Source organism: Polypterus senegalus, chromosome 11 (genome assembly GCF_016835505.1).
Source record: "Polypterus senegalus isolate Bchr_013 chromosome 11, ASM1683550v1, whole genome shotgun sequence".
NCBI lineage: Eukaryota > Metazoa > Chordata > Cladistia > Polypteriformes > Polypteridae > Polypterus > Polypterus senegalus.
The window spans coordinates 148,903,774-148,926,835 of record NC_053164.1 but is presented as its reverse complement, the minus strand read 5'-3'; the positions used below and the strand labels follow the sequence as shown (position 1 = coordinate 148,926,835).

Below are 23,062 nucleotides of genomic sequence, written 5' to 3'. Positions count from 1 at the left end.
CACAACAAAGCTCTAATCCATACTTACAGATATAAAGAGACTAATGCATTTTAGGTAAAATGCATTACGAAAAACTAATTAGAAAATCAGAAAAACTTTACAGCACCACCATTCTATACACTATACAATTAGCCTTCACTGCTTTCATACCGTATATTAACATGAAACAATACTTCCGAGTTTGTGTGGCAAATTTATAATGCAAACTTTTCAATCATTATGATTATTTCATAGCATATTAATAAAAATTAAAGAAAGTTGCCGGACCAACACTGTATAACTACACAAAGTCATTACAGAAAGCCTGGAGATATCTACTGAAAGGGTGATATATTTCCATATTTGCTTTCACAACGTTAGCATGTGTTTTATACAGAAAAAAGTATAAAATACTATTCATGAAATTCATTAGAACTAATAAGATTTTTTTCCATACATCTCAGATAATAGCATGCCATCCTAGTGAAAAAGGCATCAAGATTAACTGATCTACACACCACTTGACACTTAAGGCAATTCTATTACAAGACCACATGGACCTCCGAGTTTAAAAAGGAATCAACGCAAAAATGTGCTACAGTATATCATAAAAGGTAAAATACTAGAGGCTAGGATTTGAACTGATCAAAAACAAAAAGTGTTTGTTCAGATGTACCTTAACTATCTAGTTACTTATGTTATCCGATATCCTAATCTTAAGAGCATCAGTCCACTGTCTACAGTGAAAATCTGTATTTAAAATGTATACTTGAAAAGCAGCTAGGTTAATCCTTGAAGGGGACACATTCACAAGGGAGGAGATATCACATACTCAACTTTCCCATTATTTAAATCCGTGTTGGATTTCCCCAGCACCTCAGTTGAAGTACTAGATCTAATGTTCCACCATTTCCCTTACATAGCTTTTTATCATGCCAGAGACTTAACAACAAGGATGCAAGTACAACGTGACTTCATTAACAGAATAACTATCTTAATTATGTCAAAGCTGGATCCCTGGCATTAAACCAAGTTGCATATTAAATGTAGGTGATTAGTAAAGTTTTTATATTCTTGAACTCAGAAGTGATATTACTTTTTTTTTTTAATGTAAAATAAACTGACATTTCAAATGTCTTCTGTGTTTTGTACCCTAGCAGTACTTGTTAGGACGTGTGAGGGAGGATCAGGGCACAGTCTAGCTCAGTTCAATTTAAAGAGCCCATTTTAATTGTTCAGAGTATCACTAGCATAACCTCTCATTAGATACCATTTACTGCAAACAGCCATAAACCTGTAACTCAACTAGGCCACAGCATGGAAGATACAGACTGATTCACTATTATTAAGTAGGTAGAGTATTATAAACCTTTTAAGTTCAAGGCACACTGACGGACTGTAACTGAATACTAGCTAACTTCCAGACAAAAGGCAAAATTTCTAAGTGAGTGGGGTTGTGTGATATTTTATGAAAACGTCCACAAAACTACTAGTTCTATTACATGTGTAGTGTAGATGTAGTTCTCAGAAGTCTTTCAATGTACAGCATGTATGATTGTATAATGGCTTTTGCGAATCATGTTTCACATCATGAACAGCGTCTTGCTTTAGTTCTACTGTTAAATATTAGCTTAAATCAAAACATGCAATCACATGCCTCACACCAAAATCAAAGTTATTAAATTCTTTGAGAAATACTTATTGGCCAGACTGCAATCAACCTTTTCAGACTAACCATAAAGTAGCTACCGAGGATCCAAGGAGATATATTTCTCATTGGAATTCTGACAGATGATGTGCTTTTTAAAAATCTGGCGAATGCATTATAATTGTAAGAATAAACATTTTACAAATTAAGCAATTTGGCTAGCTTACATATCATATACCTATCTATGAAACATGAAAACAGCTCAAATGAGCTCCAAGGAGAGAGAGAAAAAAAAAAAAAAAAGAAGCATATGTTTTTGAAAGATATCCTTAACACATTTATATAAACTTCCTGTATTTGCACTTCACCACACAAATGCATTCTGCTGTAGGTGTGATACAGGTATCCCTCAATTAAGCAATTCCATTCAAATATATTCAAGTTTAAACATATTGAACAAAATCATGCTAGACAAACTACATAACAAAATATATAAAATATTCTTGTTAATCCAATACTGTCAAATAACTAGAGATTTTCTTCCTCTGTAGCTCTCTTACAGTATAGGAACAAGTAGGATGGTGCTTATGCTTGAACTAGATGTTCCAGACTGCTATCATCAGGTATAAATGCCCAAAAGCTTTTACAAACTGGCTACAAGTTAAACTTGTCACCTGTTCATGTAAGAATCAGACATTATATGGACAAAAATAAATCTTACAACTGCTAAATCTCTTTTGACAGCTTTTGCAACCAAATTAACTTTTTGTCCAGTGATAGCTACATAGCAATACTTTTGATAATCATAAAAATTTAAGGCTTCATGCATTTGAATTGTCCACAAATTTATGGCTGACTAAATTAGATTTATGAATGACTAGAATCTTTGAATTTAACCGATTTTAGATGACAGTAAATTTTTTTTAATTAGACATTTCTATTATTTTCTGGAAAATACACATAAACCACTTAAAATAAGACATTTGCATCCTTGCAGATATCAGCTTTCTAATTACGCACAGCAAATTCATCAACCTTCACCTGGTAGAAAAGATGCACGCAGGAGGAGGGTACCTGGGAATGGTGGGGGTGGCCCTCCTGGTGCAACAGGTCCTGGGAATCTGTCCACACCAGGGCCAGGTACACCTGGGAAGCGCCCTCTTCCCCTACCCCCTTGGGCAAATGCTGCACGAGAACCTGCACCTGGAGGACCAGCTTTGCCTTCCCCCGACATCTGTCCTGAGTGAGTAGCTGGAGAAAGAGGGAAAACATAAATGAATAAAAACACAGCACTGCAAAGCAAAAAAAAAAACCAAAAAAAAACTACCAGGCTGGGAACCGGGACATGACTGAACTTCTGATCATCTGCTTATATCAACTACAGCACTTACAGCTAAAAGGACTAATGAAAATCATTTCAGTACTCTGCCATGTTGTACCAGTAGATGCAGGTTTCTTTTAAACTGCAGTGACTAAAAAAAGAATATATTAATAAATGAGCAATCAATGTGGAATTAAACTATGCTAATAAACATTATGAATGTACTAATCTAAAAAGGGACCCACTTTGCAACAAAATGAAGACCAAAAACTCCCCCAAACACACACATACATACCCCCACACATACATTTACCACCACATGCATAAAATTTAGTTTTATTACTTTATAGATCATACAAACTAGATCATACGAAGTGTCAGCTTCGGCTGATGTTTTTTAAATAATAGTCAACAGATTCATTTTACACACATTCGTCGACTCATTCACATACTTTTCCGTGATTGCATTTCAAACTGACTCAGTGACTGTTTGTTACATGGGGTAACAACTGGGTTTTGTCCATGAAGTTCTCTCTTCGACAGCAACTCTGTTAGCTTCCTGGAAGATGACTCCGATCCAACAGAAACAACAGCAAACCTAGTTAAAGAAAAATAAATGAGAATGTATATTACCAAATTAAACTTTACTTTCAACAATAAGAATATCTAATACAAAGAAAATATTGTAATTAATTTTTAGAATTAGAAAGAAAACCATAATAGACAGAATAAAATCTGTATTATAACTACAACCAGCACTGTAGCAAACTTTGTTATGAATATACCAATGATGACCAATTTACAATTTCTATTATCTGTACCCTACTGTGCTAAAACAGGAATTCCTATTTAAGTGTTGAAGTGAACACGCAAAAATAAAAATAAAATTTCAAATTACCCTTTTGACTGGCCATTGGCTCGGTTTTCAAAGAACTTAATCTCCAAAACATCATTGATTCCAACAGAATGAATGGCTTCTGTCAAGTCTTCATCAGTAGTCCACTTAAAATCAACAAAAAAATAATGACAAGTTATACAGAATAAGCACAGCAATTAAAGATGTAACTCAAATACTTAAAACCTGTACAGTCATGTGAAAACATTAGGACACCCTTTGAAAGCATGTGGTTTTTTGTAACATTTTTAATAAATGGTTATTTCATCTCCGTTTCAACAATACAGAGAGATTAAAGTAATCCAACTAAACAAAGAAAACTGAAGAAAAGTCTTTTCAAGATCTTCTGTAAATGTCATTCTACAAAAATGCCTATTCTAACTGAGGAAAAAGATAGGACACCCTTGCCCCTAATAGCGAGTGTTACCTCCTTTGGCTGAAATAACTGCAGTGAGGCGGTTCTTGTAGCCATCTACCAGTCTTCGACATCGGTCTGAGGAAATTTTACCCCACTCCTCAATGCAGAACTTTTTCAGCTGTGAGATGTTTGAGGGGTTTCTTGCACGTACAGCCCTTTTCAAGTCACCCCACAGCATCTCAATGGGATTCAAATCTGGACTTTGACTTGGCCATTCCAGGACTCTCCATTTCTTCTTTTTCAGCCAATCTTTGGTTGATTTACTAGTATGTTTTGGGTCATTGTCATGTTGCATGGTCCAGTTCCGCTTCAGCTTTAATTTTCTAACTGATGGTCTCACATGTTCTTCAAGCACCTTCTGATACACAGTAGAATTCATCGTGGATTCTATGATGGTGAGCTGACCAGGTCCTGCTGCAGCAAAGCAGCCCCAAACCATGACACTTCCACCTCCATGCTTCACAGTTGGTATGAGGTTCTTTTCTTGGAATGCTGTGTTTGGTTTACGCCAAACATGTCCTCTGCTGTTGTGTCCAAATAATTCAATTTTGGACTCATCTGTCCAAAGAACATTATTCCAGAAGTCCTGGTCTTTGTCAACTTTATCTCTGGCAAATGTCAGTCTGGCCTCGATGTTTCTCTTGGAAAGCAAAGGTTTCCTCCTTGCACACCTCCCATGCAAGTTAAACTTGTACAGTCTCTTTCTGATTGTAGAGGCATGTACTTCTACATCAACAGTAGCCAGAGCCTGCTGTAGTTCTCGAGATGACACTTTAGGGTTTTTGGAGACCTCTTTTAGCATCTTGCGGTCTGCTCTTGGGGTGAACTTGCTGGGGCGACCAGTCCTGGGCATGTTGGCAGTTGTTTTGAAAGCCCTCCACTTGTAGACTATCTTCCGGACAGTGGAATGGCTGATTTCAAAATCTTTGAGATCTTTTTAAATCCCTTCCCAGACTCATAGGCTGCTACAATCTTTTTTCTGAAGTCCTCTGACAGCTCTTTTGTTCTCACCATGGTGCTCACTCTCACTTCAACAGTCAGGAGCACACCAAACTAAATGTCTGAGGTTTAAATAGGGCAAGCCTCATTCAACATGCAGAGTAACGATCTACTAATTATGTGCACCTGGTGTGATATACCTGTGTGAGATCTGAGCCAATTTAAGAGGGAATACATGTGAGGGTGTCCTATCTTTTTCCTCAGTTAGAATAGGCATTTTTGTAGAATGACATTTACAGAAGATCTTGAAAAGACTTTTCTTCAGTTTTCTTTGTTTAGTTGGATTACTTTAATCTCTGTATTGTTGAAACGGAGATGAAATAACCATTTATTAAAAATGTTACAAAAAACCACATGCTTTCAAAGGGTGTCCTAATGTTTTCACATGACTGTATATGTTTAGAATACACACCCATGTAAGATTTCCAATATAGAGGGCGATCCTCTTCCCAGTGTATGTATAAACAACATTGGCAGGGGCCCCTTTCCCAACTTCATCCACAGATGGTGGGAGACTATCCATGTAGTCTCGGTCTTCGGGAGCATCTCCATTATTAGCAGGAGGTGAAATAACATCATCATAAAGATCTATTTGCTCATGGCCACCATATTCAGCTTCCTAAATTAAGACAAAAGAAAAATACTCTTACCCAATATGCCCACAATATATTTTGGAGTTTAACAAAAAACAGTGGTTCAAATTTATAAAGTAAAAGGTTTTTCAATATCATGACAGATTCTTACACAAATAAACATCTAATTTTCTTGACTAATATGATTCTTAAACTGTATTACTTCTGCTGACTAAATAGCAATATTCAAAACTTACGACAAAACACATACTGGCCTGTGTTAAGTAATAATTTTGAAAGAATCTATAATTTACTAGAAATACTTTGCCTAAAATTAACACCTACTAAGAATAACCTTTAGAAAAACATGCTGCTGGGAGTTTTGAGTGTACATGTTTTTGAATCTGTACCATGCATATACAGATATAGATTTTGTATCATGTGTGGATAAACTATGACATGCAGGATTCTTGTAGAAATATCTGATATTACGTTCAACAAGAGATGTTCTTACCTAGGTGATGTTATAGTCGGCTGGTGTAAAAGTAATTTGTTACCATACAGTGTCAACCAAAAAAAATGAACAAATTAATCAATTTTTTACTGTATTCTGAATATATTGTAAAAAGCAAAAAAAACCAAACTAATTTATATGTATTACAGTTAGAGATTCCACTGTCCCAAAGGATGTGAGAAAATTCCACGGGAAAAAGAAAAAAAAATCTCACATAACTCATGTTACATAAAGCACATTGAAAGGTGTGTTTTCTTCAACAGTGAAAAAATGGTGACAAGTAGATCTTCAGTTCAAACACACAGCATACTAGTTTTCCATGTTTACATTCAATGCAGCCCTTTTCAGTAACTTAATATTTTAGCAAAAAAAATGCATACATTTTGACCATACAAATGGATATCTGAGAGGTGGATTATGTGACACGAATTACGCGAGTCCCCCAGTGGATGTTTTCACATACATTGGCACAGTCCAGCATTGATCACTTACTGACATAGTTCGAGTTTCAATATCCAACATTTATTTTTGCCACAAAAGCCGAAGATTACAAATCATGCACCAAATAAGCAAACTAAAAAAATACTGACAACATGGGATACGCAGCATTTAGAGCACTCCTTTAAATATATTGCTTCCATTAATATCACTAGTTAGCAACAGTTAATATCCTATAAAAAGAAACAGCTGGGAAAAAAACACACAATTTTAAGACTTTTACAAACTTTTTTGAAGAATGAAAATAGCATCTGCTTATCTTTATCAACAAAATCTCAAATAATATCAAGATATTTTTGTCAACATAGCACAACACTAGATTCAAGTGTGTTTCTGATTGCCTCTTTCTGAAGCCTACTGCAGTATCAACAGAGATACAGAATCCTAACAATGGAAATGATTGGAATTAGCATGGGGTTAACTTTCCAGCAACAAGCAGGCTAGGTAAACTAGTGATTCCAAATATGTACAAGTGAGTGTTTGTGAAAGAGGGTTTGGGATCAGAGAGGGTATGTAAAATGACAGCTTATTTGTGCTCAAATCACAACAGAAACTACAGCATTCACAAAAAATCAGCAGGAATCAATATAAAAATATAGACTTGAAATTGGACATACTTGATTAAGTTTTAATTGTTTGAAAACCTTTTTTTCACATTTGGACAGGTTCTTCCACAGAAACTACTGTGAATTTCAAGAACAGGACCAGAATTTTTGAAAATATATTTATAAAAAAATAAGAATATACTGTATTTAAATATATTCTAACATACATTAAAAAGTCTAGGTGCAATATGTAAATATGAAAAGAATGTGAAGTAGAAACGTACACTAATATTGGGCATATTTCCGACATATTTCCCTCATGTTGCATGTCTAAAGTATGAAGTGCTTATAACATTACTGCATAAAACACTCACAAAAAGTGAAATTGATTTAATTTAGGTGTAATACAATGGCAAACAGTGGTAGTGCTGGGACTGGGATTTCTGTCACTCAGCCCCAGGATCCGCATAGAGTTTTCATGTTCTAGCCATGCATTTCTAGATTGATAGGTATCAGTGAGCGTGCTTTACTGAGTACGATTACTTGTTTTAATACTGAATACTGGAAATGTGCAATACCTTATTTTTTTAAATTGAGAAGTTAGTCCTTCATGTGCTGCAAAATAACATTTGTCCCATTCACCATTCACAATCCAAGACCCCAAAGGTGCATGGTCTGAACACCAGCTACTGCACCACCACATAACTTGATTTTAAAAATATCTATTTGCAAATAATTTGATTAAACCTAAACATACTTTGTTTATAGGTTTCTGTTACTGCATTGCACACTGCACACTCTTTCTGACTGGCTGTATAATAGAGGCCCTGCAAAAGATTGTTACAGATTCCAATCAAGTCTAAAAGAACAGGGCACCAAATTTCTTCTCTTTTGAAAGCTGACAGACTGAGCATTTTAAAACTCAGAGCAAACAACAACCTGCACATCACTTTGATATGAAAGCAGACACTGGAAAAGTAGTGAATGCTTACCTGCAAACTTTCACACTGAGTGCATTTACATGCACACATAAAACCAGGATAAGGCAAGTAACTCAATTAAGGCAGAAACCTGGTTTCTTAAAAATCTCAATTTACATGTGCAAGTTCACTTATGGAATTTCCCATTGGCAAAATGCTTCAAGATCATTAAACTGCACAAAAAGGGAGTTAAACGTCATCAAACACTATGACTCCAAAAACAAGCACAGAGCCTGTGATAATTTTCTTGTGTTTTATCAATGTGTTTAGTTTAATGTGCTGTGAAGTAAATAACATCTATCCCCCTTTTACAACTCCAAACTGAGCCCCAACGACTTGATGTACAGACACTGGCCAATGCATCAACAGATCGTACGGTTTCAATTAGTATTCAATCGATTGGCTGACCACTCCAAAGGACTAAATCCATGATTAGTAAATTAGTTGATCTGAAAAAAATTTTTTTTTCAGATCGTGCTATTCTGAGCTTTATGGTAATAGCTATAGTTGCAGTGCTCCTTTATGAAATGTAATTACATAACTACAGTAATACCTATCATTTTTAGCCAAACTCCCTATATACACAGAGCAAGAGCAGACAAACAGATTTTTGAAGGGAAAGAAGGCAGGAATATTGACTTTTATATTAAGCAAAGTGGAGTAATAAACTAAGAAAAGCACATTTGCATTGTACATGGAGAGGAACATTACAGTATAAGAAGAGAGAAGCAAGTCCTTGGCAAAAAAGAAAAGAGAATGAGTTTACACTCTTTCATCGTGTTAAGAACAGAAACTCCTTATTCGAGTGTGGATGGCGAGTAAACTTGTGTTTAGTCCAGCAGCTTGCATAAGAATTTGCCCTCACTGCTTACTAAACAATAGGCTTTGCCACTTTAATAGAGAACATAAGGTTTCTGCATGGCAAGATATACAGTAGAAGCATGATATCTGCAATCGGTATAAGCCATAAAAAATTTTTTAAAAACCATTCCAATCAGAGAATTACTAGTCTCAACACAAGTATGACAAATAAGCTGGATGAAAACTAAACGGACAGTTAATGTTTCTGTTGCCGAACTGCACATGGCACAATTGTTTTCTGCTTTGCTGTGCAACTGAACCCTGCAAAGGACTACAATACCAGTACACATGCTTCTGGGATAACACAAGTACTTAATTACTTTACAAAGTAACTGGACTATGTAACAGATGTTACTTAGTTTGTTATCCCCAACACTGCTCCCGAGTTTAGCACTGTACATTCAGCTCATTAACTTGGCAAATTCTGAAATACTTTTAAACAGGAGAAATAACAAGTCAAGCACCTAAGCATTTGCCTCAGGAAATTAAGCTGTGGACGCTTCAACCCACAAGTGCTGAAAATGTCTGCGAAGCTTACAGGCAAACAAAGTGCAATGGACATGCACAGACTACAAAATCCTTAACTGCAAACCAGTTAAGGGTTTACATGGTGAAATAACTAGGCTACTCACAGATGCATCTATTTGTGTTAACCTGGTTTCTCAGAGACTGATATCCAGGTTTTCCTAATCTGAATAAGGGTTTACACTACATTTTAGAAACCGTTTCTGTGAATAACCAGGTTATTAAAGTGCATGTAAATACACTCACTGTAAGTGCTCTTATCAAGCAATTGCTGGAGCATACAGAGACAAATGTAAAACCATCTCTTTGAACTCCTTGGCTGTACTGATATTTTTTACATGATACACATACCAGTTTTATGTCACTGGTGGAATTCTTAAAATCCTGAACTGTTACTGCATCAGCAACACTTCGCTGGAGTATGAGCAACAAAACAGCAGCTTAGGGCTCACTGTTATCAATGCCTTTTATTATATTTTTGGCACTGTCACAGACTACACAACATGCATAAACATTTTCGGAACGGAAGTACCAAGCATTCCCCGAAACGCATCCTCCATCGTCAAGATTATTCAATTGGGTAATACAGGCAGTTATTTTCACTGCCTGCAGGTTACTGTATTGACATTTTTTTCTCTCCTTGCTAAAGTCTGCCACACCGTTGGTTGATGTTGAGTACTGCCAGAGGCAATTTCGCCAAGCACATTCTTATGGTTACTTTTGAGATGTTTAATTTGGTTACTTGTGTTGTATAAACTTGTTCCCGTGTCTCCTTACCTTCTCTTGATATTTTAGTATAGCATCATTTACAGTCTGCTAGGGTTTGGTTTTCATTGTTAATTTTAAAGAACTTCCATGATGCAGACATTCTGAGTTCTGTTTTATTTACTTCTTAACATGCACACAATCAGTTACAGGCATTTTTACAAGTACATGAGCGTTATATTGTACCATAATCTGATACCAGTATTGGTATCACTGCATCCCTACTAATTACCCTGAATAAAACTGTTTCACTAATTGAAGTGAACATTTCTCTTGCTAAAATGACACTGCTCCATTTTCTACCACACTTCACATCCAGCTGCAGTGTGCAATGACTCACCTGGAAATTATCAGATACTGAAGGGGGCTTGAGAAATTGGCACTTTTTCTTTTCTTCTTAGGCTCTACAGGTGCATCTCAACAAATTAGAATATCATTTAAAAGTTAATTGTTTTCAGTAATGCAATTCAAAAAGTGAAACACGTACATAGATTCATATATTCACAGAGTGATATATTTCAAGAGTTTATTTCTTTTCATTTTGCCGATTATGGCCTATAGGTAATGAAAATTCAAAATTCAGTATCTCAGAAAATTATAATATTATATAAGTTCAAATAAAAAAAAGTTTTGATACAGAAATGTTGCCCTACTGAAAAGTATGTCCATGTATACACTCAATTTTTGGTTGGGGCTCCTTTTGCATTAATTACTGCATCAGTATGGCATGGCATGGAGGTGATTAGCCTATAGCACTACTGAGGTGTTATGGAAGCCCAGGATACTTTGATTGCGGCCTTCAGCTCGTCTGTATTGTTGGGTCTGGTGTCTCGCATCTTCCTCTTGACAATACCCCATTAAGGTCAGGTGAGTCTGCTGGCCAATCAAGCACAGTGATACCATGGTCATTAAACCAGGTATTGGTACTTTTGACAGTGTGGACAGGTGCCAAGTCCTGCTGGAAAATGAAATCAGCATCTCCATAAAGCTTGTCAGCAGAGGGTAGCATGGAGTGCTCTAAAATTTCCTGGTAGACTTCTGCTCGGATTTTGCTTGACAAAACACAGCGGACCAACACCAGCAGATGACATGGCTCCCCAAATCATTACTGACTGTTGAAACTTCACACTGGCCCTCAAGCAATGTGGATTTTGTGCCTCCTCACTCTTCCTCCAGACTCTAGGACCTTGATTTCCAAATGAAATGTAAAATTTACTTTCATCTGAAAAGAGGACTTTGAACCACTGAGCAACATTCCAGTCTGTTTTCTCCTTAGTCCAGGTAAGACGTTTCTGACATTGTCTATGGTTCAGGAATGGCTTGACACAAGGAATGCAACAGTTGTAGCCCATGTCCTGGATACTTTTGCTTCACAATGCTTCACAAGCCTCTCAAGGTGGTGGTTATCCCTGTTGCTTGTAAACCTATTTCTGCCACATTTTTCCTTCCACTCAACTTTCCATTAATATGCTTGGATACAACACTCTTTGAACAGCCAGCTTCTTTCGTAATCACCTTCTGTGGTTTACCCTCCTTGTGGTGGGTATCAATGACTGTCTTCTGGTCAATTGTCAAGTTAGTACTCTTCCCTATGATTGTGTGACCTACTGAACCAGACTGAGAGACCATTAAAGGCTCAAGACACCTTTGCAGGTGTTTTGGATCAATTAGCTGAGTGGAATGTGACACCATGGGTCTACAATAATGAACTTTTTCACAATATTCTAATTTTCTGAAATACTGAATTTTGGATTTTATTACCTATAAGTTATAATCAGCAAAATGAAAAGAAATAAATGTTTGAAATATATCACTCTGTGTGTAATCAATCTATATACGAATTTCACTTTTTGAATTGAATTACTGAAATAAATGAACTTTTTGATGATATTCTAATTTATTGATATTCCAAGTCATCCTCGTAAAGTGAGCAACACACACTCCTAGAACAGCTTCTGTAAGTCTTTAGTTAGAGTGTTCACAAATCACTTACACGATAAAAATCAGAACTTAAAGCTTGGTTTGTATCATGGGGACAGTGTCCTATGGGAGTGTGCTGGAAACATAAAATCATCATTGTGGAACTGCAAGCACCTTATTGAAAAGCCAACTGCAATCTACCTAGACAACAAGTTTTTGCTCCAACGGAATGTGATAACAAGTAAATGCATTTCTGGAACTGTTTTACTCAGAATAATACTGTCAAATTACCTTAACTAATTTTTTTATCTAAATATTAGGGCTGGGAATCAATTTAAAAAATTAACTAATTAATCATATAAATGTAAGTAATTAATTGCATCTAACATTAAAAAATTTAATTCTAAAATTAATACATAAATCATGAAATACACACTGAATCGTAAAATTAATGTAGAATCAACACAAAGGAAGAAAAAAAATTAATGGCCTAGTTTAAACAAAATACTACTTGAGCAAATAAAATGTGAATTTGAATGCCTTTCTAAAAGAAAAACAAATGCCAATGCATTAACTGTCAAATTGGCATAACATAATGGCCTGTATGAGATACAGAAATGTTAAAGTATATAAAAAAAAAACAAAAAAAAAAAACACTGTTGACTTTGAATGCACTGCAAAAAACCAATTTAACTAAAATAAAATGAATCTCTTAAATGGACATACATTAAATCTTTGTGTTAAACCTCAAATACTATCTTCAACTGTTCATCACCATCAACAAGTTGATAATTATACTCTACACAAATGTTTTTCAACTGTGCACCATAGAAATAGTGGAGTAGTAGCCCTAAGAGAGAGACACTTCTCAGGTGGTCAAGACTTGCCTGAGGAGTACAGTACTACCTGGAGAAGCCGATATAAAAGTAGCTTCGTGATCGCCGTTTTGAAGACACAGCACTTAGAGAGCACTTTAGCAGCCAAGAAATATGTCAGGGGTCCATCTGCCTGGGTGCATGCTTGACAGTGACTCTCGCAGAGCCGAGGGCCAGGGGGAATAAGAGTTCTCTTCGATTCTGGGTCAGTGGAGTGAGGCAAAAACAGGCCCATCTATATGAGTAGGCAAAGGGATGAAGCAGCTAGAAAATGCATCCTATGTGCTCTGTCTGCAACAGCAATCATTTTTTTGCTGCCCCCTGTCCCGCCACTCCAGATAGTTTGTTTAAGAGATTTAATGCTTTTTTGGTTAGTAGAATACTAGTGTGCCTTTGGATATTTTGGTTACAGAAAGCGTGCCACCACAGAAAAAAGGCTGAAAAACATTGCTCTACCTGCACTTTTGCTCCCTGCATTTTAAAAGAGATCTTTGTAGCTGCTATCTCACTTAAAACTGACACAGTGCATTACTTGGATGGCTATGTTGCGTTCTTTGCATAAATTGGGGAAGACACTGCAAACTGGAATAATCGGTGGGGATAATCATTATATTAGCGCAGTCAGCACTGTAAGCTATCTGGCAAACCATCGAGTTAAATACAGAGTTCCTCAAGCAGGGATATTGAATTAAAATTTAAAGACGTCCAGCCAACAAAATGTTCTCCTATTAAAGGTTCAAACCTCATGTTTGTGCTATGATTCAGATCCCTAAAAATGTAGTCACTGAATGTCTATTAAAAAATAAAAATGGTATAATCTCCACAGGCATTTCAACAATATTTCAATTTTTAGTAAGTATTTTAGACATTGGACCCACTGAACTTAATTGGCCTTGTATTTGTATGGAATACAAATAAATATCTTTAACATAACATAAAACAAATAAACAACTCTTATTTTAAGTAAAAGAAAACAGCACCACCTGAATAAAACTAAACAGTGCACTCCTTTACAATGGTCAAATCAGAAAATATTTTTTTTTATGTTGCCCCAAAATTCACACTACTATAACTGAACATTCATTTGCACACTGCTTGGCTGTATAACAATGTGGTGGATCTGTCAAAGCAGACTCTCAGTTCAGTTATTTTACATACCCTAACTTCAGACTGCCACAGATGTTTGCGCAAACAATCCGTTTTCTTTCATAATGGCGCTTCACATTTCCTACTTTTTACTAAAGCCACAGTTACAGAACACATGAGACAAACTGGTCTTGAACTACCCACAGGATGAATGAACATATATTGGTTTATCCACATCTTTGAAAGTTACGTTTTTTGTGTCATGCTCCTGCTGTTGCTCTTTCATTTCTGTTACTTCCTTCTGTGGCATCAGCACATTTTAACCATGCACTGTAACAATCACACTGATTTGCTCTTCATTGAGTGATACCTCAAGAAAGTGGAAAAAAACAATCTGCATGAATGTTAGCTGTTCTCACTCGTTTATTAAAACTGCATCATAGTACAGATAGTGCTGTCACATTGTCTGGGTCTGCCATTTAGTGATGCCTATACTAGATATTATTGGTTTTAGTGGCACTCCATTTAGAACTTGTGTATGACACCGATTGGATCTTTTTACAGAAAAATGAAATGGGGGAAAAAAGCGCAATTTTTGCCTTTTCTATAGCATTACACCAGGGCTACCATAAACCCCACCTCCAGTGCACTGACGTCAGTATGTATAAATCAAGAAAACGAACACCGGTGCTACATATTGACATGACTCAGTTGATTGAGCTTCCCTGTTGGACATCATGAAGCTATGCAGGATCCCACCTAAAGTTGCTGGATATCATGGCTGGCCTGTACACTGGCACTGTGAGCTCTGTGCAGAGTGGAGGCAGAAACTCTGCATTACTCCCAGTTGATTCTGGGGTTCGTCAGGGGTGTTACTTACATAGACTGCACAAGGAGTATCAGTGTTTGAGCTTGCAAGTGTTTAGGATTAAAACCAAGATCCGAGCATCTAATGGCCTCTTGGGCACAGCCCAGTCAGTAGACTGATTGGCAGAACATGGTTTGGGTAGTTAGGTTGGCGAAGGGGGTGGGGCGGGGGGTTTGGGGGGAATGTAGCACTCCTGATACTCTTTGAAAAAATTCCAAGTCTTTAGAGTCCTGGTGTTTCCTGTTTTGCTATATGGTTGCAAGACAAGGAGGTTATCCAGTACCGGACCGGTACTGTGTCTCTTCGGAGAATTCTTGGGTACCACTGGTTTGACTCTGTGTCGAACAAGCGGTTTGCTTATTGGGTGTCAAATGAGGCACATTACCTGCAATGTGAGGGAGCGTCAGTTACAGCACTACAGCAATGGTCACAGGGGAACATGTGAAGGTTACTCCTAAGGTGTTATATTTTACATAACCTATGCAGTGACATTCAGGGGACAGACAATGAAAGTGTTGGTATCTTGGTACTTGTTTAGCCTTGTGGGCAGTTCTTGAATTGGGCTGGTACCAGCTGCACTTGTTGCTTAATGTGGAACAGAGTTATAGCTGAAAATAATTAATTGGCATGATTTTTGGCCCACGGTGTAGTGTTTTGTGGATTAATTCTGTCAACCAGCAGCAGTCATTAGTCTCCCGGCACCAACTAAGACTGAGTACAGCGGACTGGGGGGAGTCTGCACTCGGCAGTTCAAGAATGCCGGGACAGGGCAGACTTCATTGACATCTGTCAGACAACAACTTTGAACAGCAACTTGAAACTGCAATGTGTCAGTGTGTGGCACCCGCGTTATCTGTGCAAAGAAACTTGCCATCACATAATGACAAGAAACTGGATGCATCAGTAAAAGCTGAAATGGCGATGTTTCAGAGAAACGGCAAGTGCGGGCGTTGTTTAGAACAAGTGGATCAGTATCCGATCAGGTAGATTGCGTTGCATTCAAACACATTTTTTTAAACGTTAGTCTATCATATATCCTCCCTATGGCATTTGTCACTTGATTGACATACAGGGCGGCAAGTCTGAGATCTCTTTCCTTCTATCACATTGGTCATCCTACATGCACCCATACAATCAGATTGTGATTCAGACTACAAATGCCATGAATGTAATTACACCGATCTACATGCTGTCAAATAAACAAACCACACGCCGTGGCGCAACACGTGTCGTGTACTATTTGCATTATTTGACACTAAAACTATGCAATAGCATTTTTAATGTAGGTAGATCATTTCGACCTGGTCATTTTAAAAGTAGCTCGTAAGCCGAAGAAGTGTGGGCACCCCTTAACTACATACATGTACTTATATGACAGCATGAACTGCTTGTAGATAAGGTCAGTCTTTTATTGGTGTCAACATATTGCAGTAGTTTTATTAAAAATAAGTGTCAGTCGTTCTAAAACTGTTCACATGTGAGATGCCCGTGCACGGTGTCATCCCCGGGAGCCCAGAATCCCCTGGAATTACATGTAGGATTCCCGAATTCCTGGGAATGGATTCCCTACTCTAGACACCTCCTATAGCCTTTGATGAGTGTCTGGATTCTGGATGGAGGTATTTTTGACCATTCTTTCATAAAAAAATCTCTCCAGTTCAGTTAAATTTGATGGCTGCCAAGCATGGACAGCCTGCTTCAAATCATCCTATAGATTTTCGATGATATTCAAGTCAGGGGACTGTGACAGCCATTCCAGAACATTGTACTTCTCCCTCTGCATGAATGCCTTTGCAAATTTCCAACTGTGTTTTGGGTATTGTCTTGTTGGAATATCCAATCCCTGTGTAACTTCTACTTTGCAAATGATGCTTGAAAATTATCCTGAAGAATTTGCTGATATTGAGTTGAATTCATCCGACCCTCAACTTTAACAAGGACCCCAGTCCCTGAACTAGCCACGCAGCATGATGGAACCTCCATCAAATTTGACAGTAGGCAGCAGGTGTTTTTCTTGGAATGCGGTGTTGTTCTTCTGCCATGCAAAGCGCTTTTTGTTATGACCAAATAACTCAATTTTTGTTTCATCGGTCCAAAGCACTTTGTTCCAAAATGAATCTGGCTTGTCTAAATGAGCATTTGCATACAACAAGCGACTCTGTTTGTGGTGCGAGTACAGAAAGGACTTCTTTCTCATCACCCTGCCATACAGATGTTCTTTGTGCAAATTGTGCCGAATTGTAGGACAATGTACAGATACACCATTTGCAGCAAAATGTTCTTGCATGTCTTTGGAGGTGATCTGTGGGTTGTCTGTAACCATTCTCACAATCCTGTGCATATGCCAGCCCTGTATTTTTCTTGGCCTGCCAGCCCTGGGCTTAACAGCAACTGTCTCTGTGGCCTTTCATTTCCTGATTAAATTCCTTACAGTTGAAACTGACAGTTTAAATCTTTGAGATAGCTTTTTGTAGCCTTCCCCTAAACCATGATACTGAACAAGCTTTGTTTTCAGATCTTTTGAAAGTTGCTTTGAGGATCCCATGCTGTCACTCTTCAAAGGAGAGTCAAAGGGAAGCTTGCAATTGACCAATTTAAATACCTTTCCTCATGATTGGAAACGCCTGTCTATGAAGTTCAAGGCTTAATGAGCTAATCCAACCAATTTGGTGTTGCAAAAAATCAGCATTGAGCAGTTACATTCATTCAAATCAGCAAAATAACAAGGGTACCCAAATTTTTTGCACAGCCAGTTTTTCACATTTGATTTAATTTCATACAACTAAATGCTGCTTCACTAAAAATCTTTGTTCAGAAAACACCCTAGTGCTCAGATGTTTCAAGGAAATGAAAGACATACCACTATTATCTTTTTTGTTGAAAGCAGAGTAAATTATTATGCAGGCTGAGAAGGGACCCCCATATGGTCTATTAGTGTCTATTCCATAGATGTATGTTTTATGATCAACTTCCTATTAGTTCTGCATGAAGTGGTGGCAGTTTAAAGGTGCATTTCAAACACTCTTGGACATAACAGCTAGCAACATTTTAAATAATAGTTTTAATACATGGCAACAGGTGGGTTTTTTTTTGTTTCCACTAAAAAAAAAACCAAGAACCACCAAAGAAATCAGTGCAAACAACTTGATGACCACCCTGCTATCCATGACACATGAGGAATAAATATTAACTGTAATGATAAGTAGTTGGTAAAAATACCAGGACTGCATTATGTATTAATCATGCCAAAAAAGCTATATGATTTGCCCTTCATTTACGAAGAAAAAGAATTAAGCTTGTGCACAGTATAAGGGACTAACTTGCATTCTTTTATTAGAAACTGCTGACCTCTTGATACTAACAGAACACCCTGTGATATTATAAATCAGTTGTGACCGTTTCTGAAATCTTGCTTAAAACTACATGAACTATCTGAAAGAAGCAATGTACACATTCCAAATGAGGGAGTTGCAAGCTATAGTAATTTATTTATAATCTCAAAATGAACTGCCATATATATATATATATATATTTTATTTAATACACAAACTAGATATAAAGAGGGAGGCCCCACATTAGGCTGCAGGCTGTCTGATCTGACCAGTCAGTGGCATGGAGCTGGGAGGGGCTGCAGTCTCTTTGACTCACCGAGAATAAAAAAATTGCTTTTTACTTTAAATCGGTGGTTGTCTCCCGTTGTTTCCGACTTCAGCGTCCACACCCCTATGAAAAGTAGTGCCCAGGAAGAGTTATACGGAACGCCACCTATTAAGTGTTATTCGGAGTAAGTCTAAAAGAAGTAGACAGCCTAATTACTTGGTCTTGTTTTAAGTCAGGTAATAAGTCCATTATTAATCAAAAATACTTTTTACTTTTAACAGTGAAATATTTTATGATATTTAGGAGTGATGTCTTGTTTGTGTTCTTGTTGGAGTTAATTTATGTGTCTTTTGGTATCCTGATGTTTTCAAATTCTATATATAAAATTATTCAATATTTAAAGAAAGCACACATTCACAAGCCCACTTGATATGGTCAAAACTAGTCATTAGACTAATCAAACAGTTGATAGATTTATTGTTTATAAAATAACTGTTGATGGCAGCCCTACTATGTTAAGTTAGAGCTTATCTTGGCAGCCACAGATATGAAGTAAACCAAGTTTCAGTTTTATTGCCATGTATACACATTAGTAGTCAATTTTTTTTCTAGTTTTTCAGTAAATTTGATCAGTTGAAATGCAATGAATTACCTCAGAAACATGTCTTCCGATTGGGTTGTGACATTGGATTCACCAGATCTCTTCCTTTCAGTGTTTCTTCCAATTGTCTTTTGATCGTGAAGGACACTGTACTTCATGACACTTTGAATTGTTTTGCAGTTTCTCTAAATGAAAGGCCTACACTTCTAAGGTAACAATGCACTGTCTCATTAAATTGTTAACTGTTTTATTTCCATTATCCGTGTAATTTACAACTTTATAGGTTATAGATGGATATAGTAACAGTCTGTTCCAACTCTGCTTTAAGAAGACAGACAGGGTTTTCAAGTAATAAACAGAAGTTGGGACACCTGTGCAAATTGTTTGCCTCAAATTACAAGGCTTAATTTACTTTAATTCCTGCAGAACATCTATCAGTTGTAAGCTTTTAGTTGTGCCCAGAAGGCCCATTTGTAATACTGTGGCCTTTCTTACTTCAGTTTTTACCAACCTAAACTTTAAATTTAAACCTATGGCATTTTTCTGGTTACCTTTTCACAATTTTAGGTCATTCACTGCATTTCAACTGATTAAATCTGAAGAAAAACCTGAGGTGTTCTAAAACTTTTGATCAATAGTTCATCTCTCCTTAGAACTGTGACAAAAATACAATATTAACAAAGACATACACAAAAAGTACACCCAGACACAGCATGTAACAGACAGTATAAATACACACAATACTGATTTAACAATATTCATATGCATATACTGTATTAAGCATCAAGGTTTTGTTTTGAAGTTACATATACATACTATGTTATGGTTGCTCAGTAACCTTGCGACACATGAATAGTGTTTTCCTGAACCTACTGGTAGAATTGCCAGTGGTCCCATACTGTTACATTTATATTTTGTATATTGTCGGTGCTGGGAGAAGAAAAAAAATATATGGTGTACATCCAAATGAACATTGTTTCTAAATACTTTTGACTTCACACCAGTTCTTAAAGGGATGACTTAATATCAGATCTATATTTCACAATATTCATAGACTTATGATACATAAAAAACTTTGTATACTTCATTGCCTTACTACAGAAGTAAGATTCAAGTGTATGTGCGTATATAACCAGGACCTGGAATTACGTTGTATGGAGGTTGTCTTCTCACTGATTGCTGTCCTTAACAAACCTTAATCTACCACAAAAAAATTCTAAATTTGTCACTTACTACTATATTAAATTTGTCCCTGAAACCAAAAACAAAGCTGTTGCCAAAGATCTTGACAGACAAGAATATATTTACACTGTTAGATGTGTTGGTCTTTTGTGTATTTCTTTTTCTTAAAATTACTCTCTCGGGAGGCTAGGTAATACCGGTGAATTCCCCAGAGGAGTTGGAATCTGTGGCCGGGGACAGGGAAGTCTAGGCGTATGTGCTTGGCCTACTCTAGCCGCGACCCTCGGTTTCAGACGATTTTGCATGGGACGTGTTCAGGATATTGGCATGAACCAAATTGCCAATATTTAAATTACCACCGTTTGGGAACGACCAAACTAAGCAAATACTTTCGACCTTCACCCATCAACTCAAGTATGTACATCTTACGTGCTCGCACAAGTGTTTTAGTTAAAACTTTTTTTTTCTGCGAATTTGGAAGAATTCATGATTGCCGCTGTTCTAATGCCGCACACTTACATTGATGTATGAGATTTGTCAAATCGAATACAGTGCAACTGGCGTTGTTCTGGCTGTAAAGTAAAGCTAAAATATCGAGGATCGTCTTGTCTTGAAAGGTATTGTTTACTGCATGCATCTACGTTTCCTCTTAGAATTAATAAGTTTATCTAAGAAAATCTATGGAACCCTGAACGTCAAAGATAAACCAATGTGACTCAAAGCTTTAGGTTGCTGAGGAATGAAATTAAAGTACATAAAACAAAGTGTAATGTGCCCAATTACCTAGATTCACATTTTATACTTTTATGTAAACGAAGTGGAAAAGATGCTGATTAGTCAAGCGGTAAAATTAATTCGCCGCTTACTACAATTTACAGTAGGTGAAATGTTTTGTTAACTCCTTCACTTCCTTATCGCCAGTCGATTTAGATCTAATACAATTTGGGTAAACATTATTGAACCACTGACAGTTTCAAAACTCTTTGGAGCTTACTGGATAAAGTTGTCTCATTTCGAATTGATGTTTAGCGCTCCGGTCCCGCTCCGTTAAATTACTGTAGTCGGTTATAAAATTATTTGACATCAATTACACCAACAATGCCAGTTGCCACTAAGTGAAAGGCGCAGCCCCGGTTCTTGGAATGAATACTACAGGCGCTGAACACAACAGGCGCTCCCGCGACCCCGCTCCCCTAGAGTAAACACTCTGGGCCTAAACTTCGTCGCAAAGCCTACATCGAACAATAAGACCGACGGAGAGTTCTGTTTCCTTTATTCTTTGATAATCACCATGCAGAGTCAGATGCACCACTTTAAACGGTGCACGTCAAAATGTGCAAAACAATCCAAGCTTTCATCCGGCATTAAATGTACTATATTTAATGAAGAATCCCCTACGGATAACTAACAAGCTCGAAACAATAACACACGTAAGTCTTGCCTCTAAGATTGTCTAGGTACTCATCGCGAAATCACCTCACTGTAACTGACTCGTTACTTAAAAACAAACGTTTAGTGCGCATCATTTTTTCTAATAATTACCATAAAAGCTAACGTGCTTACCTGATTAAACTCCTCTCCCACATCTGCGTAGATATCGATGTGGTCCACACCGTCAGCCATTTTCCTTTCAGCCTCTCCTCCGCGAGGCGTTTGGTATAGAAGGCGACACACTCGCTCGCGCGCAGGAAGGCGTCTGTCGTCACATCCGGTCGGCACGCACCCAACAAACCCCCCAAAATTTTGTATTTGTATTCCGGATGAGAAAATGCATGAGAGTGGAATGTAGTGAGCGCTTGCGATGGTGTATATCTGTACAGTGTACACGCTTGATCAACAGCATATACGAGACTGAACTTAGCTTATTTATTACACTAAGCAAGCGACATAAACAGTGTAAACAAGGATATAGAAAATCACTACTGTCAGTGCCTACAAAGCATTGTATGCCAAAAACCACAATACTCAATACGTGTGCATTCAAACGAAAAAAACAAACAAAATAGATGCGCAACACGGCGCGATAATAACTAGTATTATAAACAGACGCTACCATATAATAGTAAAATACAAGCATTGTGCAAATTGTTAGTAACAGTGTACCAATATTGGGTAGAGGTTCGTTTTGCTCTCTAAACACACTCGAGTCTTTGTGGCGTGCATTCCCCAAGATGATGGAAGTTCCTATGAGATTCTGGTCCATGTTGACATGCGTGCATCACACAATTTCAACAGATTTATCACCAGCACATTCAAAGGTGATCAATTGGATTCAGATACAGTAACTAGGAAAGCCATTAAAGAACACTGAACTGATTTTCCTGTCCATGAATCCAGTTTGAGATGCTTGCTTTGTGACATGGTGCATTGTAATGCTTGAAATAGCCATTTGAAGATGGGTAAATTGCAA

At 37.2% G+C, this 23,062-nt stretch overlaps 1 protein-coding gene across 3 annotated transcripts in view; it reads right to left on the bottom strand.

The window, feature by feature from the left end:
* cpsf6 (cleavage and polyadenylation specific factor 6) overlaps positions 1-22,320 on the bottom strand; it is a 49,911-nt gene extending 27,591 nt beyond the window's left edge. Inside the window, exons 1-5 of one of the 3 annotated variants that reach the window (XM_039769801.1) lie at positions 22,216-22,320; positions 5,673-5,879; positions 3,847-3,950; positions 3,401-3,546; positions 2,669-2,878 (exon numbers count right to left, since the gene is read on the bottom strand). In XM_039769801.1, coding sequence (XP_039625735.1) covers positions 2,669-2,878; positions 3,401-3,546; positions 3,847-3,950; positions 5,673-5,879; positions 22,216-22,275 — 727 coding nt within the window. In that variant the 5' untranslated portion in view covers positions 22,276-22,320. The remainder of the gene's footprint in view (positions 1-2,668; positions 2,879-3,400; positions 3,547-3,846; positions 3,951-5,672; positions 5,880-22,215) is intronic. The other 2 variants (XM_039769803.1, XM_039769802.1) reach the window with 2 other exon arrangements.
* Between the last annotated feature and the right edge of the window lie 742 nt (positions 22,321-23,062).